The sequence below is a fragment of the Pipistrellus hanaki genome, assembly GCF_964339955.1.
Source record: "Pipistrellus hanaki genome assembly, chromosome: 9".
Taxonomy (NCBI): domain Eukaryota; kingdom Metazoa; phylum Chordata; class Mammalia; order Chiroptera; family Vespertilionidae; genus Pipistrellus; species Pipistrellus hanaki.
Window position 1 is genome coordinate 17,544,570 of NC_140511.1, and position 25,187 is coordinate 17,569,756.

At 36.9% G+C, this 25,187-nt stretch overlaps 1 protein-coding gene across 1 annotated transcript in view; it reads right to left on the reverse strand.

Moving 5' to 3' along the window:
* The window catches only part of CWF19L2 (CWF19 like cell cycle control factor 2), a 65,030-nt gene that overhangs the window by 35,406 nt on the left and 4,437 nt on the right, over positions 1-25,187 (reverse strand). Inside the window, exons 4-10 of the mRNA XM_084895145.1 lie at positions 23,430-23,540; positions 22,409-22,528; positions 18,404-18,497; positions 14,040-14,155; positions 10,247-10,890; positions 4,511-4,607; positions 2,086-2,169 (exon numbers count right to left, since the gene is read on the reverse strand). Coding sequence (XP_084751271.1) covers positions 2,086-2,169; positions 4,511-4,607; positions 10,247-10,890; positions 14,040-14,155; positions 18,404-18,497; positions 22,409-22,528; positions 23,430-23,540 — 1,266 coding nt within the window. The remainder of the gene's footprint in view (positions 1-2,085; positions 2,170-4,510; positions 4,608-10,246; positions 10,891-14,039; positions 14,156-18,403; positions 18,498-22,408; positions 22,529-23,429; positions 23,541-25,187) is intronic.

The window sequence follows — 25,187 nt, forward strand, 5'->3', positions numbered from 1 at the left end:
TGACAGGGATGTCTGAGCGCAGGCTTAGTCTTGATCCCTGGGAGCATCGGGCCTAAGCCACATGGAATCCCCCAAGGACCCCTGGAATGTGAGGGTGCAGGCCGGGCTGGGGGAATCTCCCCCGCCCCCCGCCCCCCGCCCCTGCCCCTTGTGCATAAATTTCGTGCACCAGGCCTCTAGTAATTACATAATTTCTATTTCGAGCCTAGGCTTCTCCCAACTACATATATTCACCTGCCCATTTGACATTTTTACTTGTTACACATTACAAGATATCTAAACTCAGTATATCAAAAATAGAACTTCTAATCCTCCTTTCTTCCACATTTCAAATAATGGCCACTGTGTTCTTCCAGCTGCTCAGACTAAACACTGTGGAGTCCACTGTGCCTTCTCTCTTTATCTCATACTCCCCCCTTCCACCAGATGCATTATAAATCCTGTCAGCTCTCCTTTCAAAATATATACAGAAAACATTTACACATATGCAAAAATCTTATCACCTCTAGCAACCTTCTCAGCTACTATCTTGGTCAAAGACAGTATAATTTATGTGTGTATTATTGCAGAAGTGTAACTAGACTCCAATTTCTGCCCTTATTCTCCTTCCATTTATTTTAACAAAGAAGCCAAGTTAGTCCTGTCAAAATATATTATTTGCTCAAAACCCTTAATAGCTTTCATTTCACCTACAATAGAATAAAAGGCCATTTACTTACTCTTTCAAGTTTAACATAAACTGGCCTCCCATAGTCCCTCTGATTTAGATATTCTACTTCACTCTCATTCATTTAACTCCAACAATACTGGTCTCCCCGCTGTTCTTCCTACACATCAGACACATTACCACCTTTGGACCTTTAAAAATTCCTTACGCCCAAAATGTTCTTCACCCAAACAGAGATTCACTCTTCACTTAAGTCTGGATGTCACTTTTCAAATGAACTTAGTCTGTATATCCCAAGCTTAGTCAGCACACTAGGTACTCAAGATTCCCACTACTTTTCCCTGGGATGTATAACTTTCTATATGCTAACTTATTATTTTTATTGTTTATTGTCTCTCTCTCTCTCCCTATCCGCATGAAACTACATGCAAGCAGGTGTTTTTATCTGTTTTGTTCACTTATAGCTGGATGAATGAATCATGGAACAAAATAATTTGTTTTACATAAAATGAACACCAAATTTATGTCTCTCACTCTGTAGGGGAAGAACTTAAAAACCAGTCTGACTTGCACAAAATCAAACAGTCGTAAATGACAAGAGTCCACCATAAAACCAGGTCTCATTGGCCGAGCCTTTTGTCCATAAGGCACACTAGTGAAATGTAAGGCAATTCATATGAAAATAAATTTTAAAAACAAGCACACACACACACACACACACACACACGTGCGAAACACAGACACAGAGATACATTTTATATTAAAACTAGTGGCTTGGGTGTAATTCATGCACATTAAAAGGGAATTAGAGGAAATACTTTGATATTGCTATTTGCCCTTTCTCTATAATAGAAGTGTCAGAGATGAAAGAAAATTAGTAAAATGTAGTATATAAAAATCTCCCTCCTGTCAGAGTTTGGGGCGCACCGGGAACCAGAGTCAAGTCCCTACCCACCCGCACACGCCTCAAAATCGCATGAGACCCAGACCCACCTGGCCCCACCACCATCAAACCCACCGGGCAGTGGGCACAACCTCAGATCCTCAGCCAGCCGGGGGGCGCAACTTCAGGTCCCGAGTCAAGCCCCACTGGGTGAGGGCCTGGAGCGAAGGGCACACCTTGAGGTCACCAGGCCCAGCACTGGGGTGGGGGGCATGCCTTGAGGTCCCCCATCAAACCCTACTAGGCAGGAGGTACAGCCTGAGGTCCCCCGTCCCACCCCACCCCAGCGCCACACAGCCTCAGGTCCCTGCTGATAGCTCGTTATGGGAACTCCGTCTCCACTGTAGGCGCAGCCATCTTGTGATGGCATAAGGGTTAATTTGGATATTACCTCTTATTATATAAGATATTACCACTGCCCAATAGTATTATACAAAGTAATCATATACCTACAAACCTAACCTTTAATACTTACCTCTATCCCAGATTTTTTTGATGATATAGTTTCTTTGAATTTATTTGCCTTTTCAAGTTGGGCTTTAAGTTGCTCAGCTAATTCCTTCAAACAGAAAAACAAGAAAAAATACATGTGAATATATAGTTAAATCCCTCGTGTCATATTTCAATGTATACAACAGAAAGAAAAACATCATAGTAAACAGCCATGTAGCCATCAACAAAAACACAGTTACCAAACCATAGCCCAGTACATTTCTTCTAAACAAATCAATCTCAGTGACAAGCTTCTCAAATACCTGCAGCACTTATTTATGCTTTGAAAATAAATAATTATAAGAACATATATTTTAGGGAAGATTAGAAGATAAAGGAAATACATAACTTCAAGAATGACATTTTTATGGTTTCTTAGATATTATCAACTTCCAATCCTCAAACTCTCAGCTGTTTGTAAGAAGGGAGACATTACATGACTTAAAATATTACTTTATTGTTGTTAAGTAATTTAGATAAAAACTCTGAATATATTTATTTTTACTTTAAGAAGTATATACCATAGGAATTTATAAAAAACTAAAGGCCCGGTGCATGAATTTGTGCATGGGTGGGATCCCTCAGTTTGGCCAGCAATCGAGGCCTATAGGGGGGCCAGCCGGCTTGGGAAAGGGACCCCCGGAGGTTGGTCAGCCAGCCTCCCCCCCCCCCCCCTTCCCGATCCAGACCTATCAGGGGCAAAGGGGTGGGATCATGGGAGGTTGGCTGGCCAGGGGGAAGGGCCGTGGGAGGTTGGCCGGCTGGCCCCCCTGATCGGAGCCAATGGGGGAGCTGGCTGGCCAGGCGGAGGGCTGCAGAGGTTGGCTGTGGGAGTGCACTGACCACCAGGGGGCAATTCCTGCATTGAGTGTCTGCTCCCTGGTGGCCAGTGCGCATCACAGCAACTGGTCAACCAGTCATTCCAGTCGTTCAGTCATAATGGCTGCTTAGGCTTTTATATATGTAGATAACTGACATACAAAGCAATAAATCACAAAGAAATAAAATCATATGACAAGCAAAAAACAAAACTCTGCTGCAGTTGTTCCATAAACACAGGAACAATACCTTTAGCATGTTAACCTCCTAACTTGGTGACCTCTCCTTCATTATTTTAACTGATTCTTTGTGCTTTCAGAACTCAAACTTTATTTTTTTACTATTATTATTATTGGCTTGTCTCTTTTCAATTTCTGGTAAAGTTCTGAGTTGAAGTTCAGTGTTACCAAGGACCAGATTCAAAGTGGGAAAGCAGCATACATAAGATATGCCTTTTATCAGACATACAACTGAATAAAAATATGTCATTTTTGGCCACGTTTACTTCTACTACAGAAGCTGAACTGATAGTACACCAACGACATATTTTAGGGAAGATAGGAATATGAAGGAAATACATAACCACAGAGACTATATTTGTGTTTGAGATGATTACATATATATGACCGTGAGGGAATCTACTCTGTCAAGACATAAAAAGCTTCCCGACTTTGCTAATCTGCCATATGCAATATAACATGTATTAGTATAACAGAAATGTGGCAATATAATATAGATGATAGATCGATAGATCAATAGGTAGATAGATGCAGCTCTTACCAAATCACCCCTATTTCTATTCCATCTTGAGGTAAATGAGTCTTCAATCATAACATTACAGGAGTTAAATGGGCTAACCTATACAGAGTAACTAAAACACTATTAGGCGTAAGCACGTTGCCTTAAAATTTGAATAAACTAATTAACCATCCTCTTGAAGAGTTTATATTTTAGGTTCCTATGTAAAAAACTATTAAGAAAGTAATACATATCCTTAATGTATGACTAAAAAAGAGGGAAAGTCAGAAATATCTTTATCTCCCTTAGATCTGAGCTCAGTAAGTTAGAAATGCAAGAAATAAAGTACATAGCAAAGTAGAAAATAAATTAAAAAGCATTTAGTTCCCTAAGAGCTTAAATTTCAGAAACCTGACAGAGAAAATAGATAATTTATTTAGAAGTAGACAAACAGTACTGTTTTTAGAAGTGTTCAATTTCTTTAAAGAATCAATAAGCATGCCAAAGCTGGTTTGACTCAATGGATAGAGAGTCAGCCTGCAGACTCAAAGGTCCCAGGTTCGATTCTGGTCAAGAGCACGTACCTTGGTTGTGGGCACATCCCCAGTAGGGGGCATGCAGGAGGCAGCTGATCAATGTTTCTCTCTCATCAATGTTTCTAACTCTATGTCTCTCTCCCGTCCTCTCTGTAGGAGATCAATGAAATGCATTAAAAAAAAGAATCAATAGGCAGCAATTATCCTCAAAAATGTGCTAGCTATGTCCACATTGTTAAGGAAAATTCCAAAATTATTCATCAGAAATTGAATATTTAATTACTGTTCTCCAAAAGAACCACATATAAGTCTTACCATATTTCCCATCATCTCTGCCTTGATAATCTTGGCTCCCAACTTGTTCTTCTCATCAACACTCAGGATGTGGACGGACTCATCCTCGAAGTGGCTTCTGTTTGTACAGGGCAGATTTAGAGCATATGACATATTAAGTACACTGCAAATAACAGCATCAAGACTCAAATGTTACTTTAATTGACCTCACCAAAGTTTCAACCAGTATGTCATCATGTACACACACACATATATATAAATGTAATGTCACACCAAAAATTAATAGTTTAAGGCAGTGGTTGCCAACAGGTGGTCCGCGGACTACTGGTGGTCCATGAAGTCCCAAAGGTTGGAAAACACTGGTTTAAGGTTCTGTGTTACACTGCCATGACAGCCTATGGCAGTTATAATAATAACTGAACTAAGTCCCACTAACAATTATGTAAAATAATATAGAAGTCAACTATTCTTCATTATTTGTTATTCCCATACTCATTCTAAAACAAGGAAACAAACAAAAATTAATACAAACACTAGAATCAGGCCGTAATTCTACACATCTGAAGAAACTTTTCATTCAATGTGATATTATTAATAACCCAAGCACATGACATATTTAACTCATTGAAAGAATAAAAACAATGATAATGTGCTCTTTTGCAAAGTTAACCCAGAACTAGTCTCACAACCTAAACTAATCTGCAAATAATATTATGTATGAAGTTATACTAAGGAAGCTTCACAGAAGAAAGAGAAATTTCAAGCCAATGTCAGATTCCTGGCATATGCTGTTGCCCGGGCTTACTACCTTAAGAAAGATTTGAACTAGAATGCAGGAAGGGTAAGCCCAGGAAGAGTCTAACTCCTCAATAAAGGATACATAGCTAAGAGTATAAGAATTCCCAAGCAGCTAAAGAAAGAGCTGTAGGGAGTTCCCCTGAAGTATTCAGCTAGAAGCTCATAGCCAAGAAAAGAATCATCCAAAAGGGTTCGAGGAACAATGCCTGGTCAGGCTAGCCAGACTAGGAAAAACTCACAATTCACAAAGCACAAGGTAAAGCATTAAGAGAAGGGTTTTGCTTCATTGGTGGAAAATAAGCCCCAGAATATGATGCATTGGGCTCACCTCACAAATGTTAAAACAAGAATCAAACTGTTTCCAATTAACTTAACCAGGTCACCAAACAAAGCTCAACCATATTTATAGAAATGCAAAAATAATCTGCACTCAATAAAATAAAATTCACAATATCTCTCATCACTGATATTTCCATTTCTCTGCCTATCCTTCCCTCTCTGAAATCAATAAAAATATGTAAAAAACAAACAAACAAACAAAAAACCAGACAGAACTAAGAGTGCATGACATATGATACCATGTGTATAAGACTTCAGAAAATGCAAACAAGTCTTTAATGAAATAAAGAAGATGAATGGTTGGCTAAGGGGATTGGGAGGTATAGGGAGAAAGGAATTATAAAAGGGTACTGAGAAACCTTTTAGAATGATGGTTTCATTAGAATATACATATTTCAAAACTCACCAAATTGTACACTTTATAGTATATATGTAAATTATACCTCAGTAAAGTTGTTTTTAAAAACCCTCTAAGGGCTGTGATAACAAATTGAAAAAGCAGAAAAATATGTCATAAATCTCAAATATAAAGAGCATTACTAGTTTTCCCAAATTCCTAGATTTCATCATACTCTACTGAAATTAACCTGAATCTTCAACATACACTCTGAACAAGTAGAAAAGACCTCCAAGTTAAAACTTGACCTAACAACCATATATAAAAATTATTCTTTTGGGGCAAAAAATAAAATATTATAATTGACAACACTTGAGGTGTTGTGTTTTTTTTAAAGGTATAATCCCTGCAGAAATTCTGTGTGAGCCATTTCTTCTCATAGTGGTGAAAGGAAAGGCAATACTCTGGTGCTTAGACTAAGAAATCTAAAATACTTCACATAAAGCAACATTAGAAAATGACGTATTTTTGTTCCCCTGAAGTTCTTTCAGTCTACATTTCAAAAAGCAATTAAGACAAACAGCAGGTGCACTACATTGTCTAAGAAGGAGAACTTTATCACTTTTTATATGCTTCTGTGGATTGAGGTACTGTTTGTATTATTAGTTGTACTTTTTTTGTACGGAAAAAGGTTTTCAATCACTTTTTTAAATTAAATTCTGAGGTACATGTCATTTCTTTTGTATTGTGAATGTAATTTATTTGCATTTCAAGCAACCCAATCGTATTTCAATAACATTTTTGACTTTCTTATAAACACTTTTCTCAACTTGTACTCTTTCCCATTCAATTAATTTTCCAAAATTCTCTGCTTTGAAAATTTACTATTGCTGGCCTTTATGAAATTTGAAATTTTTGCATGTATGTGTAATAGAAAACAAATTAAATGACAACAGCCATGCCCTTTCTAAAGAGTATCGGTGTAACTATTCCCCCATGACGTCAGCTTGCCCGTTTCTGCTGTAACTGCCTACCTTCATGAGAAACTTCCTGAATATTTTTCCTTCTTTCTCCTGCCTTTATTCATTGCAAAGTATTTAAGTACCTGACCAGGTATTTTGTTTTGTTTTCCCCCTACAAAGTTATGTTCTAGTTCACTAATTTTCATCTCAATACTAGCCAACTGAGAAAATTTAAAAATGGAGAAAAAATAAAATGAGTAAGGGAGTGGTTTCTCCCAATATTTCTCTAATCCTCTCTGTTAATCCAGTAGATGCTCACATAATATAGACACGGTATATATAGGACTTTTTAATGAGTTCAGTTATTTCAAAAATAAGCCATCCTGCAAACAAGTTTAAGTTTGATAAGACCAGAAGAATGAAGGCCAAAAGACATCCATCTGTCCGTCTCCTTTTGAAGACAAAGGTTTTAGGATGCTAATAAACTATATCAAATGTGAAGGTATTCATGCCTACTAATAGATATGGGTCAAAACAGAAGTATAAATACCTAAACACAGATGACTAAATTCTAAGAGTTCCTAATACAAGCTTTTTGTAAAGCACTAAAAGCTTTTTCTTTATAACACTAATCGTTATCTTGCACCATCATCCTTTCAAGAAATGGGAAATCCCTCTTAGTACTATGAGAAAAGAAGTTCTGCAGTCAGATTCACATGGATTCTGCCATTTACTAGCTTTATGATCAGGCATGTGTCTTAACCTCTCAGAGGCTATCGATTGAGAAAATGATTAATATTTACCTTCACATAATTGGAACTAAATGTAATAATGTATACATTATGGTGATTGCAATAATATAATTACAGAAATATAACAGCAGGGAAAAAATTGTAAATTTACCTAATTTAAGTTCCAAGGGAAATCTCGGATACAAAAATAACCTACCCTTCAGGACAGATTTTTTTTTTCTCCAAGTTTGATTGAGTAAAAGAAACAAACAGTCCAAACACAGCACTTAAACTGGTGCTCAAGAATGGTTAATTCCCTTTGCCAATGAAAGCCAAATACTGAGTCAAAGAGGAATCCTCCAATCAGTTCCTGGTCCATCATGCTTCAAATCCAATGTGAAGTCCTTTCAAGAACAGCTTAACAAAGAATGTCTACAGCTGCTGCACAGATACGTAACCAAATCCTTTCAAGGGGCCACAGAACGAAAAGCTTCATCCCTGAGTGGAGCTCCTCCTCTCCTCCAATCACTCCTCTGGTTCATGACCGCTTGTCTCTCAGCCACAGCCTCCTCACCAGAGTATCAGCCTTAAATCTGTTCCATTTCCCAAACTAACCTTCTAAAATCCAAATCTGAGAGATACTTCTTCCCTATCACTATAGGATACTGCCCAATTCATAAACATGCTTCTGGAGCCATTTATAGGATAAACAGGCAATATTTGCCACATCTGCTTACCATTTTCCTCTCATTCAATAGAGAGGCCAATATGTGCTAAGCATTCTAACAGGATTTAAAGATGCAAAGACTAGAAAGAGTTATACCCTCCTCTCAAGGAGCTACTGCATCCACCCTCCAAAATACTATTTGCAAATCCTGACCTATACCACGCCATCGCTGTCCATATGTTCCCCACCCTCCCACCCCCATGCTGGTTGCCCTTCCCCACTTACTGCCTAAGGGGTTTTCCTTCAAGCACTCACTGCCTTTCCCTACACAACCACCTGGGACTCTAATCCTCCTAAGCTTATCCCAAAAGAGTCAATCGCTCCTCCTTTTACGTAAATACTATAGCAGTTAACTACCTATACTTGTAAGTATCTTCGCATTTATGTACCTCTTAGCAACTGCAAACTGGAGTAGTCTAGCCTCTTGAGAACCTGAAGTAAAGCCTGGACAATTACACACGCACACAACCTTCGACATTCTCTATCCCTGCCACGTTAATAAAGTCAGCACAGCTAGATTCCTCCTTTGGTTCCTGGGAGCAAAGCTCTGACTTGAACCAGAGCCACCTGACTGGCCTCCCATCAGTCCGGATTCTGCCAGCTTACTCCCACTAAAGCAACACTGTGCTTTAAACCCACAGCTTCAGATGGAGCCATTAACAAAAATGATTTACCACTCATGACCCTGATCACAATGCTTAAACCTACTACTGCCAACACTGATTCTGTTATTGCTGAAAACCTCTTCCTTCAGTGTCACATTCATTTGGTGGTATTTTTAAACATATTTTGATGATTATTCGAGTATAATTAAGTCACTATCCTTGGATATTCATTTTTCTATATATGGTTATCTCCTACAAGCCTACCACTATGCTAAATCAAGTTTTCCTACATCTGATTACACTCTACCTAGGTTTCCTATTCTACTAACCCAGCCCTATATGTAAGCATAATATGTATAAGAATAATAAAACCAGTAAATACCTATCTCCCTAATTATAACAGATACAACTGCTATCTTACTTATATTTCTCTCAAAAAACTCTAACATTCGTATTAAAACCTGTCAGGTATCAAAAGTGGGTTATTTTTTCTCTCTGCAAAACCACCACCATACAGTCACGCTTCCCTGTGCAGGATCTTTCAAATTCCTTTGTCACTTCTTATTTGGGCTATGGCAATATATTTTCCCTTAGTCTCCCAGACCTCCAGTAGGCATGCAATATTTAGAATTATAGCCGAAACCGGTTTGGCTCAGTGGTAGAGCGTCGATCTGCGGACTGAAAGGTCCCGGGTTCGATTCCGGTCAAGGACATGTACATTGGCTGCGGGCACATTCCCGGTAGGGGATGTGCAGGAGGCGGCTGGTCAATGTTTCTCTCTCATCAACATTTCTGGCTCTCTATCTCTCTCCCTTCCTCTCTGTAAAAAATCAATAAAAATAAAAAATATATATATATATATTTAGAATTATAATTATTCATAACAATGCAATAATTTCCTTTGAAAGTAATATGTAAACAGTTACAAAATACACTGAAGTATTTCCTGTAGTATATCCATTTAAAAAGAAGATTTACTCAGTTTTTTTTGGTTGCAAAAAAGCAACAAATTTTAAACAAATATAGCTATTGAATTCTTCCAGCTTTTTTTGTTAAATAAAACTGTGAAATGAAATGCAATCCATAAAACAAAACTACTGGATTGTTAAATGTCCATATCTCATCCATCAAATTTAAGAAACAGGAGATTGCAACTCACATCTAATTAATAACCGATGTTCTAAAAATACAGTTCAGTCTGTTGAATCCTCTGGACCTTAATATTAATTTATTGGTTTATAAACAAATGACAAAATACCCAGAAAATGAAGACTTTGTGTTTTGGAGATGTTCTTTTCTCAGTGAGTCACCCCTCGAGCTTTCATCATGTGATTTCTGGCTTGCATCTTCTGAGATACGTTGATAGTCAACACTGTGACTGGTTTCCAATGGATTTCGATGTGAATGTTTCTTCTCTCCTCCTCTCTCATCAGATCGACTCCATGATGATAAACTTTCTTCACTTTCTGTCGGTTTTCGAAAACCACAACGCACAGAACCCTGAGTGGCCAGTGCTGAGGGTGAACTGGATGATTCGACATTCCTGCCCTTGTGATGAAATGGCAGTTCATCATCAGAGGGCCTGATGAATTTAGATCTCAAATTTCCAAGAGCAGAAAACTCTTGACTTTGCCTTGAACTGGACTCTCTTCTATATGTTTCTGAAGACCCAGTTCTATTATTTTTTTCATCACCACAAAACTTATCTTTATCTTTTGTAATATCTGTTGAACTATCCCTTGAACTTTTACTATATTTTGTCAAGTCTGATTTTCTACTTTCTTCACTACTTAGTGCTTTATCTGAATACGTTGGCTTCCTCCAGCGTTCTCGTCTACAGTCCTCTTTTGCGGATGCAGTTTTTTCAGCTTCTTCTAATTTCGACTGAAATATTTCCATTGACTAAAAAGGAGAAAAAGTAAACAAGATAAGTAAAATTTTAGAAAGTTCAATGATTTGTACCCCATATTCTACTGGGCCATGATGCACTGTTATTTAGCACAATGAAAGAAAAATCCAACAAAGGTAAAAAAGAACAAAAACAACAACACATATATGGTCATCCTACCTGATATGGGCTGAATTGTGTGTCCCCCAGCCCCTGACCAAAGTCACATGTTGAAGTTCTAACCAATGCAGTACTCCGAATGTGACTGCACTTGGAAACAGCCTTTAAAAACATGACTAAGTAAAAATGAGGTCATTAGGTCAAGCCCTAGTCCAATCTGACTGATGACCTTATAAAAAGGAATTTGGACACACAGAGATAACAAGGACGCACACAAAGAGGAATTACTATGTGAGACACAGCTGGAAGGCATGCCAAGAAGAGAAGCCTCAGAAGAAACCAAACCTGCTGACACCTACATCTTGGACTTCCATGCTCCTAAACCCAGGGTGAGGGAACTTTTCCTGCCAGGACCATTTGGATACTTATAAGGTCATTAATGGGCCATACAAAATTATCAGCTTAAAAATTAGCCTGTTATATTTGGTCAAACATTTAATTAACTCATCCCTAATGCCTTGGAAGGGCCAGACCAAATGATTTCACAGGCCTTAACATGATCCATGGACCAGACATTCCCCAACCCTGTCCTAGACTGTGAAAGAATAAACTTGTTATTTAAGTCATCCCATCGGCAGAACTTTGTTATGACAGCCTTAGCAAACTAATACACTACCCAAAAATAAATACTTTTAAAATATGATTAATGAATGAAAAATTACCAAATTAAAAAGAAATCTTGGAACTGAAAAGGAGTCAGTAAAATACATAATACAGGAAATAGTTAAGGAATATTTTTTAAAAATTCCTAACTGAGATTCAAGAGGTTACTACACAGCTAAAACATACAAACTCTATGTGAAAAGCAGAATTCAAGAACAAGAAAGACTTGAAAATAAAAACTGTGTCTATAAACATGCAGATATAGTGCATGGAGGAATAGAAAGCATGGAATCCAAATTAGTGAATTCAATACTAGCCTGAGAATTCTCTTCAGTTAGGAAAATATGGTAAATATTATAGATACGTTCTAAGGGGTAAAGAAACTGGACACTTAATTCTAAGGTAATTTAAAATGCATGTACTAATACTTGCAGAAAGAAAGAGCAAAGATGGAAAAATAAAAAATTAAAACAACCACTAATAAAATGTAATAATATAAGAAAATTGCCCTAGCTAATTTTCCAGTTCCAAAGTACTCATCCGATATCCATAAGAGAGGGAAGAAAGTGAAGCATAAAAAGACATGCATTCCATCAAACCCCAGAGGGAAGGCAGAGGTGGGGAAGGGTCAGAGATCAACCAAAGGACTTGTACGCATGCATATAAGCATAACTAATGGGCACAGACAAGAGGAGGGTGAAGGCCTATATTGGGGAACAGGGTTAGGCTGGGAGAGGTCAATGGGGGGGAAAGGGGATTTCCAACAATAAAGAATTAAAAAAAAAAAAAAAAAAAGACTCATGCATTAAAAACCCTACTTCCTGAGCCTCAAAATTCATATTAAAAGAAATTCTTAAAAAAGACTAATCAGAGGAAGGAAGGAGTAAGCATAGGCATGTAAACAGATGGGAGTAGGTAAATAAGTAACACATTACCTACAAAGGAAAGAAAGTAAGACTGTTAACTTCTCACCTACAAATACTATAAATGGAATAAAGATCAATTTTAAAAATAATTATAAGGCAATAATTCTATGTGTAGGAATCAATTCACAAATCAATTCACAAACTCTTACCCTCGTACTGACCCAAAAAAAAAAATCATTTCCAAAATCTGCCAAATATCAGAATGCAAATCACTTACTGATTCTGGGGGGAAGAGAGGTGGGAAATTAATAAATGAATTAGGGTAAGAATCACTGCAAAAAGGAAGGCATGCTATAAACCAAATGGCAAATGTAACGAGTAAATCTAAATCATTGTTCTTGTAGTTGTGAGGTTTAATGCAATTGTCAAGAATAAGGTGCATATTTTTAAATGTAATACCAACTGGAATAAAAATTTCAAATTATTTCAATAACATTGAAGAGGTGAGATGGGAAACCAAAACATGCTGAAGTTATTATTTTGCACGAGGCAGAGATAATCCATAACATTTTTTTTTGTTATTTTTAAAATACAGATTTAACCTATTCCTTAAATTCAATGGCAACATAAACAAAATAGATATTTTGGCAGTAAGATGGGAGAGATGTTTTCATAATGAAAGCACCTTCCCATTGGCAGCTACAATTAGTGGCTTCTTAGTGTCAATAAAATATGATAAAGACAACAAAACAGCAATTATCACAATTTATCCAATGCTTATTATATTACATTGTTTGCATCATTTAATAGGCTGTAGGGTCAATATCTAAGTTCAAATCTATGTATTGATCATGCAATCTTGGTTATTTAACCTGTGCCTTTCTCAGTTTCCTCATAAAACAAGAATAATTATACTGTTGTATTAAATAAGTGAATTACACATATAGTATTTTAACAATGCCTAGCATATGGAAGCACTAAGATAATTATTAATGTTTCCAACAATTCTATGACAATGATAATAATAGTCATGTTTTTAAAATGGAGGGGGAAATGGTGTTAAGGTTACAAAGCAATAAAGTAACAAACCTGATGTTGAAATTCAGAACCATATGACTACAAAGCCATATGTTTTTACTATGTCAAAATGCCTCATTCTATGATTATTAACTGTTCTAAAGAATTAAGAAATTATATAAAATGTTACAATCCAATAATAATTATCCCTACTATCAAAGCTTAATAAAAATAACATAAAAAGAAAACCAAAGGACATAAAGATATAAATTCACTAATTAAAGGAATTGCCATGATCAAACAGGAAAATGAAATCTTGCCATCTCTGACAGCATGGGTGAAAAGCAGAAAATGGCTTCAACAGGTTATAAATTTAAACTTTAATACCAAGTCAATTCAAAAGTGTTTCATGGCACAAAACACTGACAATATTAAAGAACTTAATTTCCCATGTAATTCTAAAAATAACACATTATGTCCTTAATATGAATACTCACCCCATATCTTTCAGCTACAATGTCTTCAAAATTTCTATTCTGTTTCTCAGCTTGTTCCTTCATTCTTTGGTAAGACTTCCTTAGCCAGCTTAATCCACCGTCTTCTATTACTGAAACTAAATTTCAATATTAAATGTCAGTTATACTTTTCATGTAGTATAACAGAATTAATATTGCTTCTAAAATCACTTAAAAAATAAAATTAAACATTTTTTATATTTAATTTTTTGAATATTATTTTAATAAAAATCATTAAGTGCATTTAAAATTTACTATATATTTATGTGCCTATATATGCAAAGTAGAGAGTTTGTGACTAAGAGGGAAGAAAAATAAATAAAACTATCCTTAAAAAACTGAAATCTAAAAGATGAGAATAAAGAAGTATAATAATAATAAAGATAATATTGGTTGAATAATACAAAGAGACATAAAGAATTATAGAAAAATTAGAAAAGGGAAGAAGTATTTTTAAATGGAAAGTAAGGAAAACTTTCACAAACCAGGCTCAAAAAAATGTTGGATTTCTTCAAACAGAGTTATGAATAGGCATGGAATTCCCAGAAATAAATAAGGAACAAAGGTACAGACATAGAGGGGGGAAAGTACCTCTAATATACCACAAAAACAAATATGGAAATTACAGGTGATAATGCTTAAATGTATATTAAATCAGATTATTCTACATTACTAACAATCACCACTATGAAAATCTGAATGCCTTCAATGAAGTTTATTAAGCACTTAAATTTCATTCTATACACATCACACTTTGATACGTATAAAGAAGAAATCTAGCCCAGCCAGCACGGCTCAGTGGTTGAGCATCAACCTATGAACCATGAGGCCATGGTTCAATTCGCAGTCAGGGCACATGCTCAGGTTGTGGGCTAGATTCCCAGGGGCATGAAGGAGACAGCCAATCAATGATTCTCTCTCATCATTGATGTTTCTATCCCTCTCCTCCTCTCCTTACCTCTTTGAAATAAAAATATATATTTAAAAAAAACTAAATCTAATCAATTATTTAAGTCAAAATTCTGTTTCTGATTTTTCTTGTCCAAATATCAATTATTTTATATTGCCCCAGTTCTATAGCCAAATAAAATGTATACAACACAGATCCCAAAAGACATGTAAAAGAGTCATTAAGAATCTGCCATAATCTCAGCCTAGAAAATAACCCATATGTTTACCATTAAATGGATATATGTTATAAATTATGATATATCTTTTTTAATCTTTATTGTTGAAAGCATTACAGATGTCCCCATAAATTATATTTCTAAAATAGATAATATATAGCAATGAGAATAAGTGACTACAATAAACAAACATGGATGAATCTAAAAATACGGACAAAGAAGCAGGAAACAAAAGAAGGCATAGTGTATGATTCCAGGAAAAACTGATTTTTGGTGCTAGAAATCAGAATAGTAGTTACTTTTTTGGTAACAGCATAGGAACTAGAAAGACCACAAAAGGAGCTTTGGGGATGCTAATAATGTTCTCTTTCTCAAACTGTGTGCCAATAACACAGATGTTTCCACTCTGTGAAGACGATCTGTCTTTATACTTAAAGGTTGTGTACTTTTCTGTAAGTGTTAAATGTCAATAAAAAAAGTCACTTACAGGAAAAGTAAATTTTCAACCCTCAAATTCGAGTTCCTCATTCAAATCTGTTTATCCTTACTATTCTAAGATACAGTCTTTCTTTACAGGTCAAAAATACTTTTGTACTTCAAAACCTAGATCTCTAGTTAACTCAACGACTCACTTTTTATTCAAGTTTATTTTGCTCTTGCTCTTTCTTTTCTTATTTATCTAGTCTATGAGCTCAAAATTAACAATGTACTCAGAAAGTGAGTCTAAATCTGCAATTTATACAGTGATAACAGAAACCTCTTATAATTAAACTTATGTTAATGTCCCAACTATGTAATTAAATTGCTTATTCCAAAGATTTATTTGTGAAACTGACAAAATACTGATGGGCACAATAAAAATTTCCTGAACAGTTTTCAAGGAAAAAAATCTCAAAGAAAAAATAAGACTGTTTTAATTCCTTTATATTGACAATTATGAAACTAACAGGAATAATAATTTTCATTCAATTCAGTCATTAGTCAAATCCACAATTTTAGAAATATTTTTACAATAATGTCACCTTCAGTCAATTATATATTCTATTTCAATAGTCTTATTAATCTTATTATTAGAGATGGCAAAATTACAATATTTTAACGAGAAAACTACAAATTCATAATTTAAAAAGCAAATAAAAAATACCAATTTGTAGCACCATCGATCTTGAAATTCAATCGAACAAATATTTAGTGAAATTTACTATGAATATGAAAATTTGTTGCACACAGTTGGGATAAAAATATAAATAAGACATAGCCCCTGTCCTTTAGGCTGGGATAAAAATATATCAATAGTTACAACAAGTTCATTGGTAGGCAGCACCAAAATATACCTGTATCTGAAATTATTTTTGTAAGTCAAAAATTAAGAGACTGAAGAAATGTATGCTTCCATCATAATTAAGTTATATTATTAGAGACCAAATATAACCAAATGCATCTGTGCTACATTCTTCATTTTTCTTAGAAGATAATATTAAAATAGCAATAAACTAAAGATCAGGAGAACCTTGCTGCTGCTACTAACTAGTTTAAAGATCGTAAGCAAGTCATTGACTTCTTTGGACCTTTGTTTCTTTATCTGTAATATAATATAAAGGCAGCTGATTTAAACCACCTTTGACATTTCTTCCAACTCAAAAGATTCTAAAAGAGAATCCAAAAAAAAAATGGGGGGAGGAAATCTGTAAGAACAGAAAATATCAGAAGAGTTTTGTAAGCAAGTTTTTGTAAGCTACAGCTTTCTACTAACTACATAGTAACAAGTATATTCTTCTAATGAAGAATCTAGAGTAACTAACTCTGGACTAGAAATCAGAAACCTGGGTTCTACTACTGATCACAGAACTAGGAGTAAATTACCTGGTCACTTTAAGCTTTAGTTCCCTGAGCTACAGAAATGGGAAATAACATCTACTTTGCTATCTTCACATGGTTGCTACAAAAATAAGCTGATATGCAAATGTGCCATGTAAACTTTAAAATGTACAGATTTTCCCGTTACTAAAATATGATTTAAAATAAATTGTATCGTTACTGAAAGTTTATTTATTTTCCACTTAAGGGCTCGATTCCCAGTAGGGGGCATGCAGGAGGCACCAGTCAATAATTCCCTCTCATCATTGATGTTTCTATCTCTCTTTCCCCTCTCCCTCTCTGAAATCAATAAAAAATGCGTGGTTTTTTTTAATATTTCCCACTTAATTTTGTCCAAAAAAAGAAAAAGAAAGATTAACTCATTATTATTAAAAATATGGCACCTCAATCATTACAAAAATACTGTTGATAAAATCTTCCCAGAACATTTCATCATAAGGAAAAGTACTATTTGACATTGTCATTATTGAGTATTCACTATATTCCAGATACCATGCTAACAGATTTTCTCATTTAATCCTCACAATAACCAAATGATAGGTACTTACACATGAGTAAAATGGACTCAGAGAGATCAGAAATTTCCCCAAATTCATGAAACTAATCAGTGGAAATACAAAGTTCTATAACTCCAAAGCCTGAGTCCTCACCTATAACAGCATGTGACCTCTACCTACCTCAATACCAAACTTATAAACTTTTGGGTGCCTAACCATTTCAACCCTACCATTGGTCTAAACCAGTGGTCGGCAAACCGCGGATGCTCCCGAGCTTCGGTTTGCTGCTCGGTTGACTAATGAGTTTGCCAACCACAGGTCTAAACAGAAAGACCACACTATCTGTATATGCTGTAAAATCTGCAGATCATTTCTTAAAACTTGATTTCAAGTTTGGGATCTGAACCTCTGAGAGACATAGTTTTCTGTCATCTTTCCTTTCTAAGTAAGTACAATATGGAAGAGGGAAATGCTGAAAGCATGTTATGAAGGGGAGGAAAGAAAGGCCCTTTAAAAGCTTTATGAGATAATCACTGACCAGCTGCCTCCCACACGCCCCACACTGGGGATCGAGCCCACTACCCAGACATGTGCCCTGACAAGGAATTGAACCGTGATCTCCTAGTTCATAGGTTGATGCTCAATCACTGATTCACACCAGCGGGGCTGAAGTCACATCTTTAATATTTACACATTATTTCATGAAATTTAATACTTTTTATATTTTGTTATAAAATGTAGCAAAATAAGCATCATTATTTCCTCAGAGAATCATGCTTTGTATCAACCCAGGTATACCAAGTTATAAGAAATGCCTGTGTGGCTATTACAAAAATATGCATACCTTTAGTAACTGATGACGTAGCAGAGTCTTCTGGTGGAAGACCTGTCCCACCGTCCTTCCAATATGGATTCAATTCTCTTTCCAGCAGCATGGACTAAAACAAAATATTTTCAGAGGTCATAATTTAAAAATAATCTCACCATAAATAACATGTCTGAGTCTCAGTTGCAACCTTGGACAAATATTTAAGAAAATAATTTAATATTGCTATTTGCCCTTTCTCTATAATAGAAGTATCAGAGATGAAAGAAAATTAGTAAAATGTATATGAAAACCTTCCTCCTGTCAGAGTCTGGGGCTCACCATGGGACCCAGAGTCAAGTGCCCACCCACCCACATACACCTCAATTCGCATGAGACCCAGACCCAGCTGCCCACCCCCCCACATTGGGCTAGATCCAGACCTGGCCAGTCCCACCCTTGTCAAGCCCTGCAGGGCAGGAGGTGTAGCCTCAGGTCCCTACTGATTGCTCATTAAGGCTCATTATTGGAACTTGGTCTCAGCTGTGGGTGCAGCCATCTTTGTGATGAAGTGATGGAGTAATTAGCATATTCCCTTTTTATTAGATAGGATTTACCACAAGTAAAAGTCAGGAATTGTTATTCTTCTTTTAAATTACTTTTACTGTTTCACTTCATTACTGCTGTGTATGTGCTCCAAATGAGTGACGTAGGTGCTTATATAGATGGGTTCCAACATATGACGAAAATCAAGTTATGTCGCGCCATAGGAACAGATCTCCAATGCAACCTGAGGACTGCCTGTATTTATAAAAGACTAGAGGCCTGGTGCAAAAAATTGGTGCACTGGGGGATGGGGGGTCCATCAGCCCAGCCGGCGTGCTCTCACAGTTTGGGGCCCCTTGGGGGATATCCGTCTGCCGGCTTAGGTCCAATTTCCCCCAGGGACCGGGCCTGAGCCAGCAGTCGGACGTTCCTCTCGCAGTTCGGGATATCTCTCCCAGTCTGGGACCCCTCACTCCTGCTCGCCTGCCTGCTTGCTGCTCCTTACCACTCGGCTCATGCTCCTTAGCACTGCCATGGAGGCGGGAGAGGCTCCTGCCACCACCACCATGCTCGCCAGCCGTGAGCCCGGCTTCTGGCTGGTGGCACTCCCCCTGTGGGAGTTCACTGACCACCAGGGGGCAGCTCTTGCATTAAGCATCGGCCCCGATGGTCAGTGCACATCATAGCGACCAGTCGTTCCGCTATTCAGTCGATTTGCATATTAGGGTTTTATTATTGTACATAGGATGGGTGCATACTGAAAGGGTTAAAGAGAATAAAACAGGACAGAGAAAAACTTCTTGTGCTTAACAGAATTCTTGTAGAAAGCTTGCAGTCTTGAGTACCCCATAGATCAGATAACCAGAAGACACCTGGTGGCAGGAGGAACAAAGGACCAGACCCTCATGTCAGTCTAACTGCTTGCCGCCATCAAGAGCTGATAAAAGTCTTCCACCCCCCTGCACTCCCCGCTGACTCAGCCCGCTGCACCCAGGCGCCTGAAATAAAAGCTTTTTTGATACATTACAGCCTCATGTCATAGGTGCACGATCCCAGCCCACTCCGTACCTTTCATATACTTTATAACTTAGTAACTTCACTTTAAGATATCCACCATAGCAAAATTTGCACACATATTCATGAGGAAAAAATACATTGTTCATATGGAAAATGCAATAATCAGTAAATAAATATACAAGAATATACAAGAACTCTGTGTTTCAAGTATTCCCATCTGCAAAACCTACTTTTGCCCCACTGTGTATCTAAGGACCTTCATTTAGCACTGTTAGTGGTAGTGAAAAACAGCACACAATGTAAATGTATAGTTATCCAGAATAAATGGATATTTACAGTATGTCACAGACAAGAAAGATTATACAGTGATTAAAAAGAATGAAATAGAAATAAAATATATCAACACTAATCCATCTCTCAAACACTCCCATGCCTTCTAGTCAAGATGGCTCATTAAGCTGCCAATCATCACAACCTCCCTGCTCAGGAAAAACAGAAAAGAGAAGCAAAATATAAAACACACTTGAGGTCAGAACAAGGTAATTATGTGGCCTTGAAAAGAACATAAATGCAAAGCAGTAAGCAGAACTGAAGCCACAGGTCCATGTGCAAGCAGAAACTGATAGTCCTCAGTTAAATTTACCTATACTAATAAAAGGGTAATATGTTAATCAGACCAGAAGACCTTCCAGGAGACCTTCCGACATCCTCCAGTACAAAGCCATGGTGGCAGGGCCGAGGCAAAGGCAGTTAGGGGCGATCAGGCCAGGAGGGGAGGGCAATTGGGAGCAAGTAGGTAGGCAAGGGGGCAATTGGGGACGAGAAGGCCACCCACCCGTGCATGAATTTCGTGCACCGGGCCACTAGTATATGATAAACAGTGAAAGTGCTCGTGCTAAAACAGGAGAATGATGGTATCACCACCAAAGCCAGGGCCTGGGGTGGATCTCCTGCTTGTAAAAGAAGACTGAAAAGTTGGTATGCATTTCATTAATGCTAGACAGGGTCTATAGGTACGCACTACAGGTCTATAACCTACAGCACAATGTGGGCATAAGAAGCCCAGGGGACACAGACGCAACCAACGTTGATTTTCAAATCTTTTTGTGAACTTTTACCCAGAGGGAGATTGTGTGTGTGTGCCGCATCTGTCTATCTCCAGAACTAAGGAAACAAAATGTACCTTTATTACTAGTACACACGATACATACTGATACCTTATATTGTTAAATACTGACTGCAATAAATTAATTTCACCACACACATTTTGAAAAACACTAGCCTAGAAAACTAAAGAAATTATATCCTCAAAATCAATGAGAAATAAAATCAACATGCTTCACATCAAAGCTTCAGCTAAGGGCCATCATTGTAGGCCAGGGCTAAATGTTAAGAATATGATGACGAGCAAAACTCTACACACTCAAACTAATGTGCCGATATTTGATAACTGGCTAGTCTCAGTCACTAGTCTCAATGGTTTACTTCTGCACACAACAACCTAAATTCTTACTGAAGCAGAATAAAAAAGTAATACAGATTATGATCTTCAGAACTAAACCAGGGATTTAAAGAGCAACAAGGTAAAATCATGGGGAAAAGAATAAGTCTTCTACAATTTCAAAAGTACAAAAAATAAAAAAGCACCTATTATCTACAGAGTTCTATGCTACCTGCTAAGGAAGATACAATATAAACAAAACAGATTCTCAAAAATATTATAATCTCAGGAGGGAAATAGGATTAAGACTATTAAATTACAGAACACTATAAGTATTATAAAAGAAAGGAGCAAATACTGTGCCATGGAAATATAAAGTAAGAAGAAATTGATATCAGTCAAGAGAAATAGGAATAATTTCATAGAGGCCTGGTGCACAAAATTCATGCATGGAAGAGGGCTCCCTCAGCCTGGCCTGCACCCTCTCGAATCTAGGACCCCTCGGGGGATGTCCAACTGCCTCTTGCAATCTGGAACTGCTGGCTCCTAACCACTTGCCTGCCTGCCTGCCTGCCTGATCGCCCCTAACCCTTCTGACTGCCTGCCTGATCGTCCCTAACAGCTCCCTGTAGACCTAATCTCCCCTAACTGCCTCTGCCTCTCCCTGCCCCCGGCGGTTACTTCTGCCAAGCACTTCAAGGCACTATTAACTCAAGAAAACTTTAAAATAAATTCTCACCAGAAAGGTTTCTGACCACACAAGTAGCACAGTTCAAGCCTTAAATCCTTATGAATCCAAGCCGTAAATTAAACTCAATTATTACTCAACTAAATTGCCCAGATTTAAAAATCTAGTATATTTTTAAACTTACTTCCTACAGAAAACTTATTTTAAATGAACTTATAATTCACAGCTGTTCACACTAATTTTTATAAAATACCACAAAAAATAATTATCTCAAAGTAAAACTGCATTTGTATAAATATTTTATTAGTTAATTGAGGGAAATTAAAAAGTTAAAGTACTTTAAGTATCTTACCTGTTCAAGTGCTTGGGTTTTTGCTTGCTCTATTTTCTTTTTTGTTTCTTTTTCAGCTTTGAGTGATGACGACGACACAGTTTTAACAGACATAAAATCAACAGTCATCCACTCATCCCTCTGTATAAAAAAAGTCATTTTGATCTAAATTAATTAAAAGTTAATAATAAACACTTAGTAGAAAAGAGTAGGCTCTACAGCAGCAGCCCACAGGTTGAGAACCGCTAGCAGGGTCACCTAAGAGCATAGAAAAACACAGATATTTACGTTACGATTCATTAACAGTAGCAAAATTACAGTTATGAAGTAGCAACAAAAATAATTTTAAGGTTGGGGGTCACCACAACATGAGGAACTGTATTAAAGGGTCGCGGCATTACGAAGGTTGAGAACCACTGTTCTAGAGCAGTGGTCAGCAAATTCATTGGTCAACAGAGCCAAATATCAACAGTACAACAATTGAAATTTCTTTGAGAGCCAAATTTTTAAAATTTAAACTTCTTCTAACACCACTTCTTCAAAATAAACTTGCCCAGGCTGTGGTGTTTTGTGGAAGAGCCACACTCAAGGGGCCAAAGAGCCACAGTTTGCTGACCAAGGATCTAGAGCACATGTGTCAAACACAAGGCCCGCGGGCCAAATCCAGCCCGCCAGGCCTTGCAATGTGGCCCGCACCGCGCTGTCATCACTGCACTCCGCTGTCAGTTTATGACATTGTCAGTTTATGACTGTTCAGTAAACCATTCGGCCCGCGATTTAGGCTGGATTTTAGATTTTGGCCCCTTCTCTGATTGAGTTCGACACCCCTAATCTAGAGGAACTAGAACAGAGATAAGCACTTACTTTCTCACAGGAGGAGGGGGGTAGTATAAAGGCTCAGCAAACAGCATTACTGCCAAAAGTTTTTATAAAAGTATATGGTTTTCTAATTTTTCTGCTTAATAAATTATAATCATCTTTCATTTAACATTAATCTATTCTTACAAGTTCATACTTCTCCGTTTAAAATAAAGTGGTTTACCTGAATGCCTTGGTTGTCTTCTTTTTCTGACTTTTCACCTTTCAGTTTCCAGACCTTTTCCTTGCCAGAAGTCTCGGGTGGAACAGCCTCAACCCACTCCTCTTCGGAGCTCTAAGAATATTTAGCATATAAGTAAATTTTCAAATTTGCATACTTTCATATGAAAATTGTGCTCTTAAATAGCAGAAATTCAACTTCCTAAAGAAAATTCATATACTATAATTCCCCTTTAAACAATTACACTGAAAATATGAAGAACGTGTCAACTATTTAGGAATGTGCTCATGAAGCACCAATCAAATCACTTCTAAGTTCTTAGTACAATAGTATACTAGCAAGCCAAAGAAAAGCCAGACAAGAGATCAGAATGCTCGACAGAGAACTCACTTTGACACAGAACTGCAGTTCCTACCCACATCAAGTGCTACTAACATCTTTGCTTAACTAGAACCAAGGAAACAACACCCAACTAAATGAGTTTGCCTCAAAGTTTCAACTGTTGAGTTTTCTAGATGTTAAAAATGCACAGATCTCAGTTAACAGCTAGGCTGGAAAGCATTTTGCTTACTGAGTTTAAATAACAGATTATTAAATCAACAAAATGGCATTTAGTCAACATCAGCTATGTGCTCAACAGATTTGGGGTTTTGTTTTCAACAAATATATCCATCAACTCTTCTATGTTAAGTACCAGAATATGAGTTTTTACATATGCCATCATGTTGACTCCTTAAAACAACCTGACATAAAATATTATTTTGGTTTTACAGATAAGAAATTAAATAACTTTCCCAGGTTACATGGCATCCAAATAGGAAAACCAGGATAGAAATGTAGGTCTGTCTGGCTCTAAAATCCATTCTTCAGAGCTGTACAACTCAATGTAGGAAAGATCCTGGAAATCACCCACTGCAGGCTGCTTGTTAGTACACAGCAGAGAAACTCTGAAGCCAACGAGGAAAAAGTGGGTTTTCTGAATGAAGCCAATATTCCTTCATTCCACAAAGTTTCTAAAAACTATCTAACTAGAGAACAGAAAAAATGTCTTGTACAAAGGTAAAATCCACATGGTGCAAACATATTTGTCTCTGGCATTTCAATTGCCAACAGTTTCCCAAAGCAGAGTAGAATTTATTCATTTATTCATTCATTCTTTTATGTATTATTTTCAACTTAGAGAGAAACCACAGAACTGCACAAGCGCGCGCACGCGCGCGCGCACACACACACACACACACACACACACACAGTTACAATGTTTGAGGATAATCACTATAAATATATTTCTGGTCTACTCATATTTATATTGTCAAATCAATTGAGAAAGACCTGGTTCTTACCGTTTTGTGTTAGCCATTAAAAAGAGAGTTTAGCATAAACAAATTGGAAGACAAAAATCACATAATCAAATCAATTAACACTGAAAAAGCATTCGACAAATTACAACACCTGTTTTTCTTAAAAACTCTCAGCAAAGTTGGAATAGACAGATCATACCTCAACATAATAAAGGCCATATATGACAAAACTACAGTCAACATCACATTCAATGGACAAAAACTAAAACCAATTCCTCTAAGAACAGGAAAAAAACAGGGATGTCTGCTTTCAGCACTCTTCTTCAGCACAGTACTACTAGAAGTCGCAGCCACAGAGATCAGACAAGAAGAAAAATAAAAAGGCATCCAACTGGGAAAGAAAGAAGTAAAACTCTCACTAATCGCAGACAACATAATATTGTACATAAAAACCCTCAAG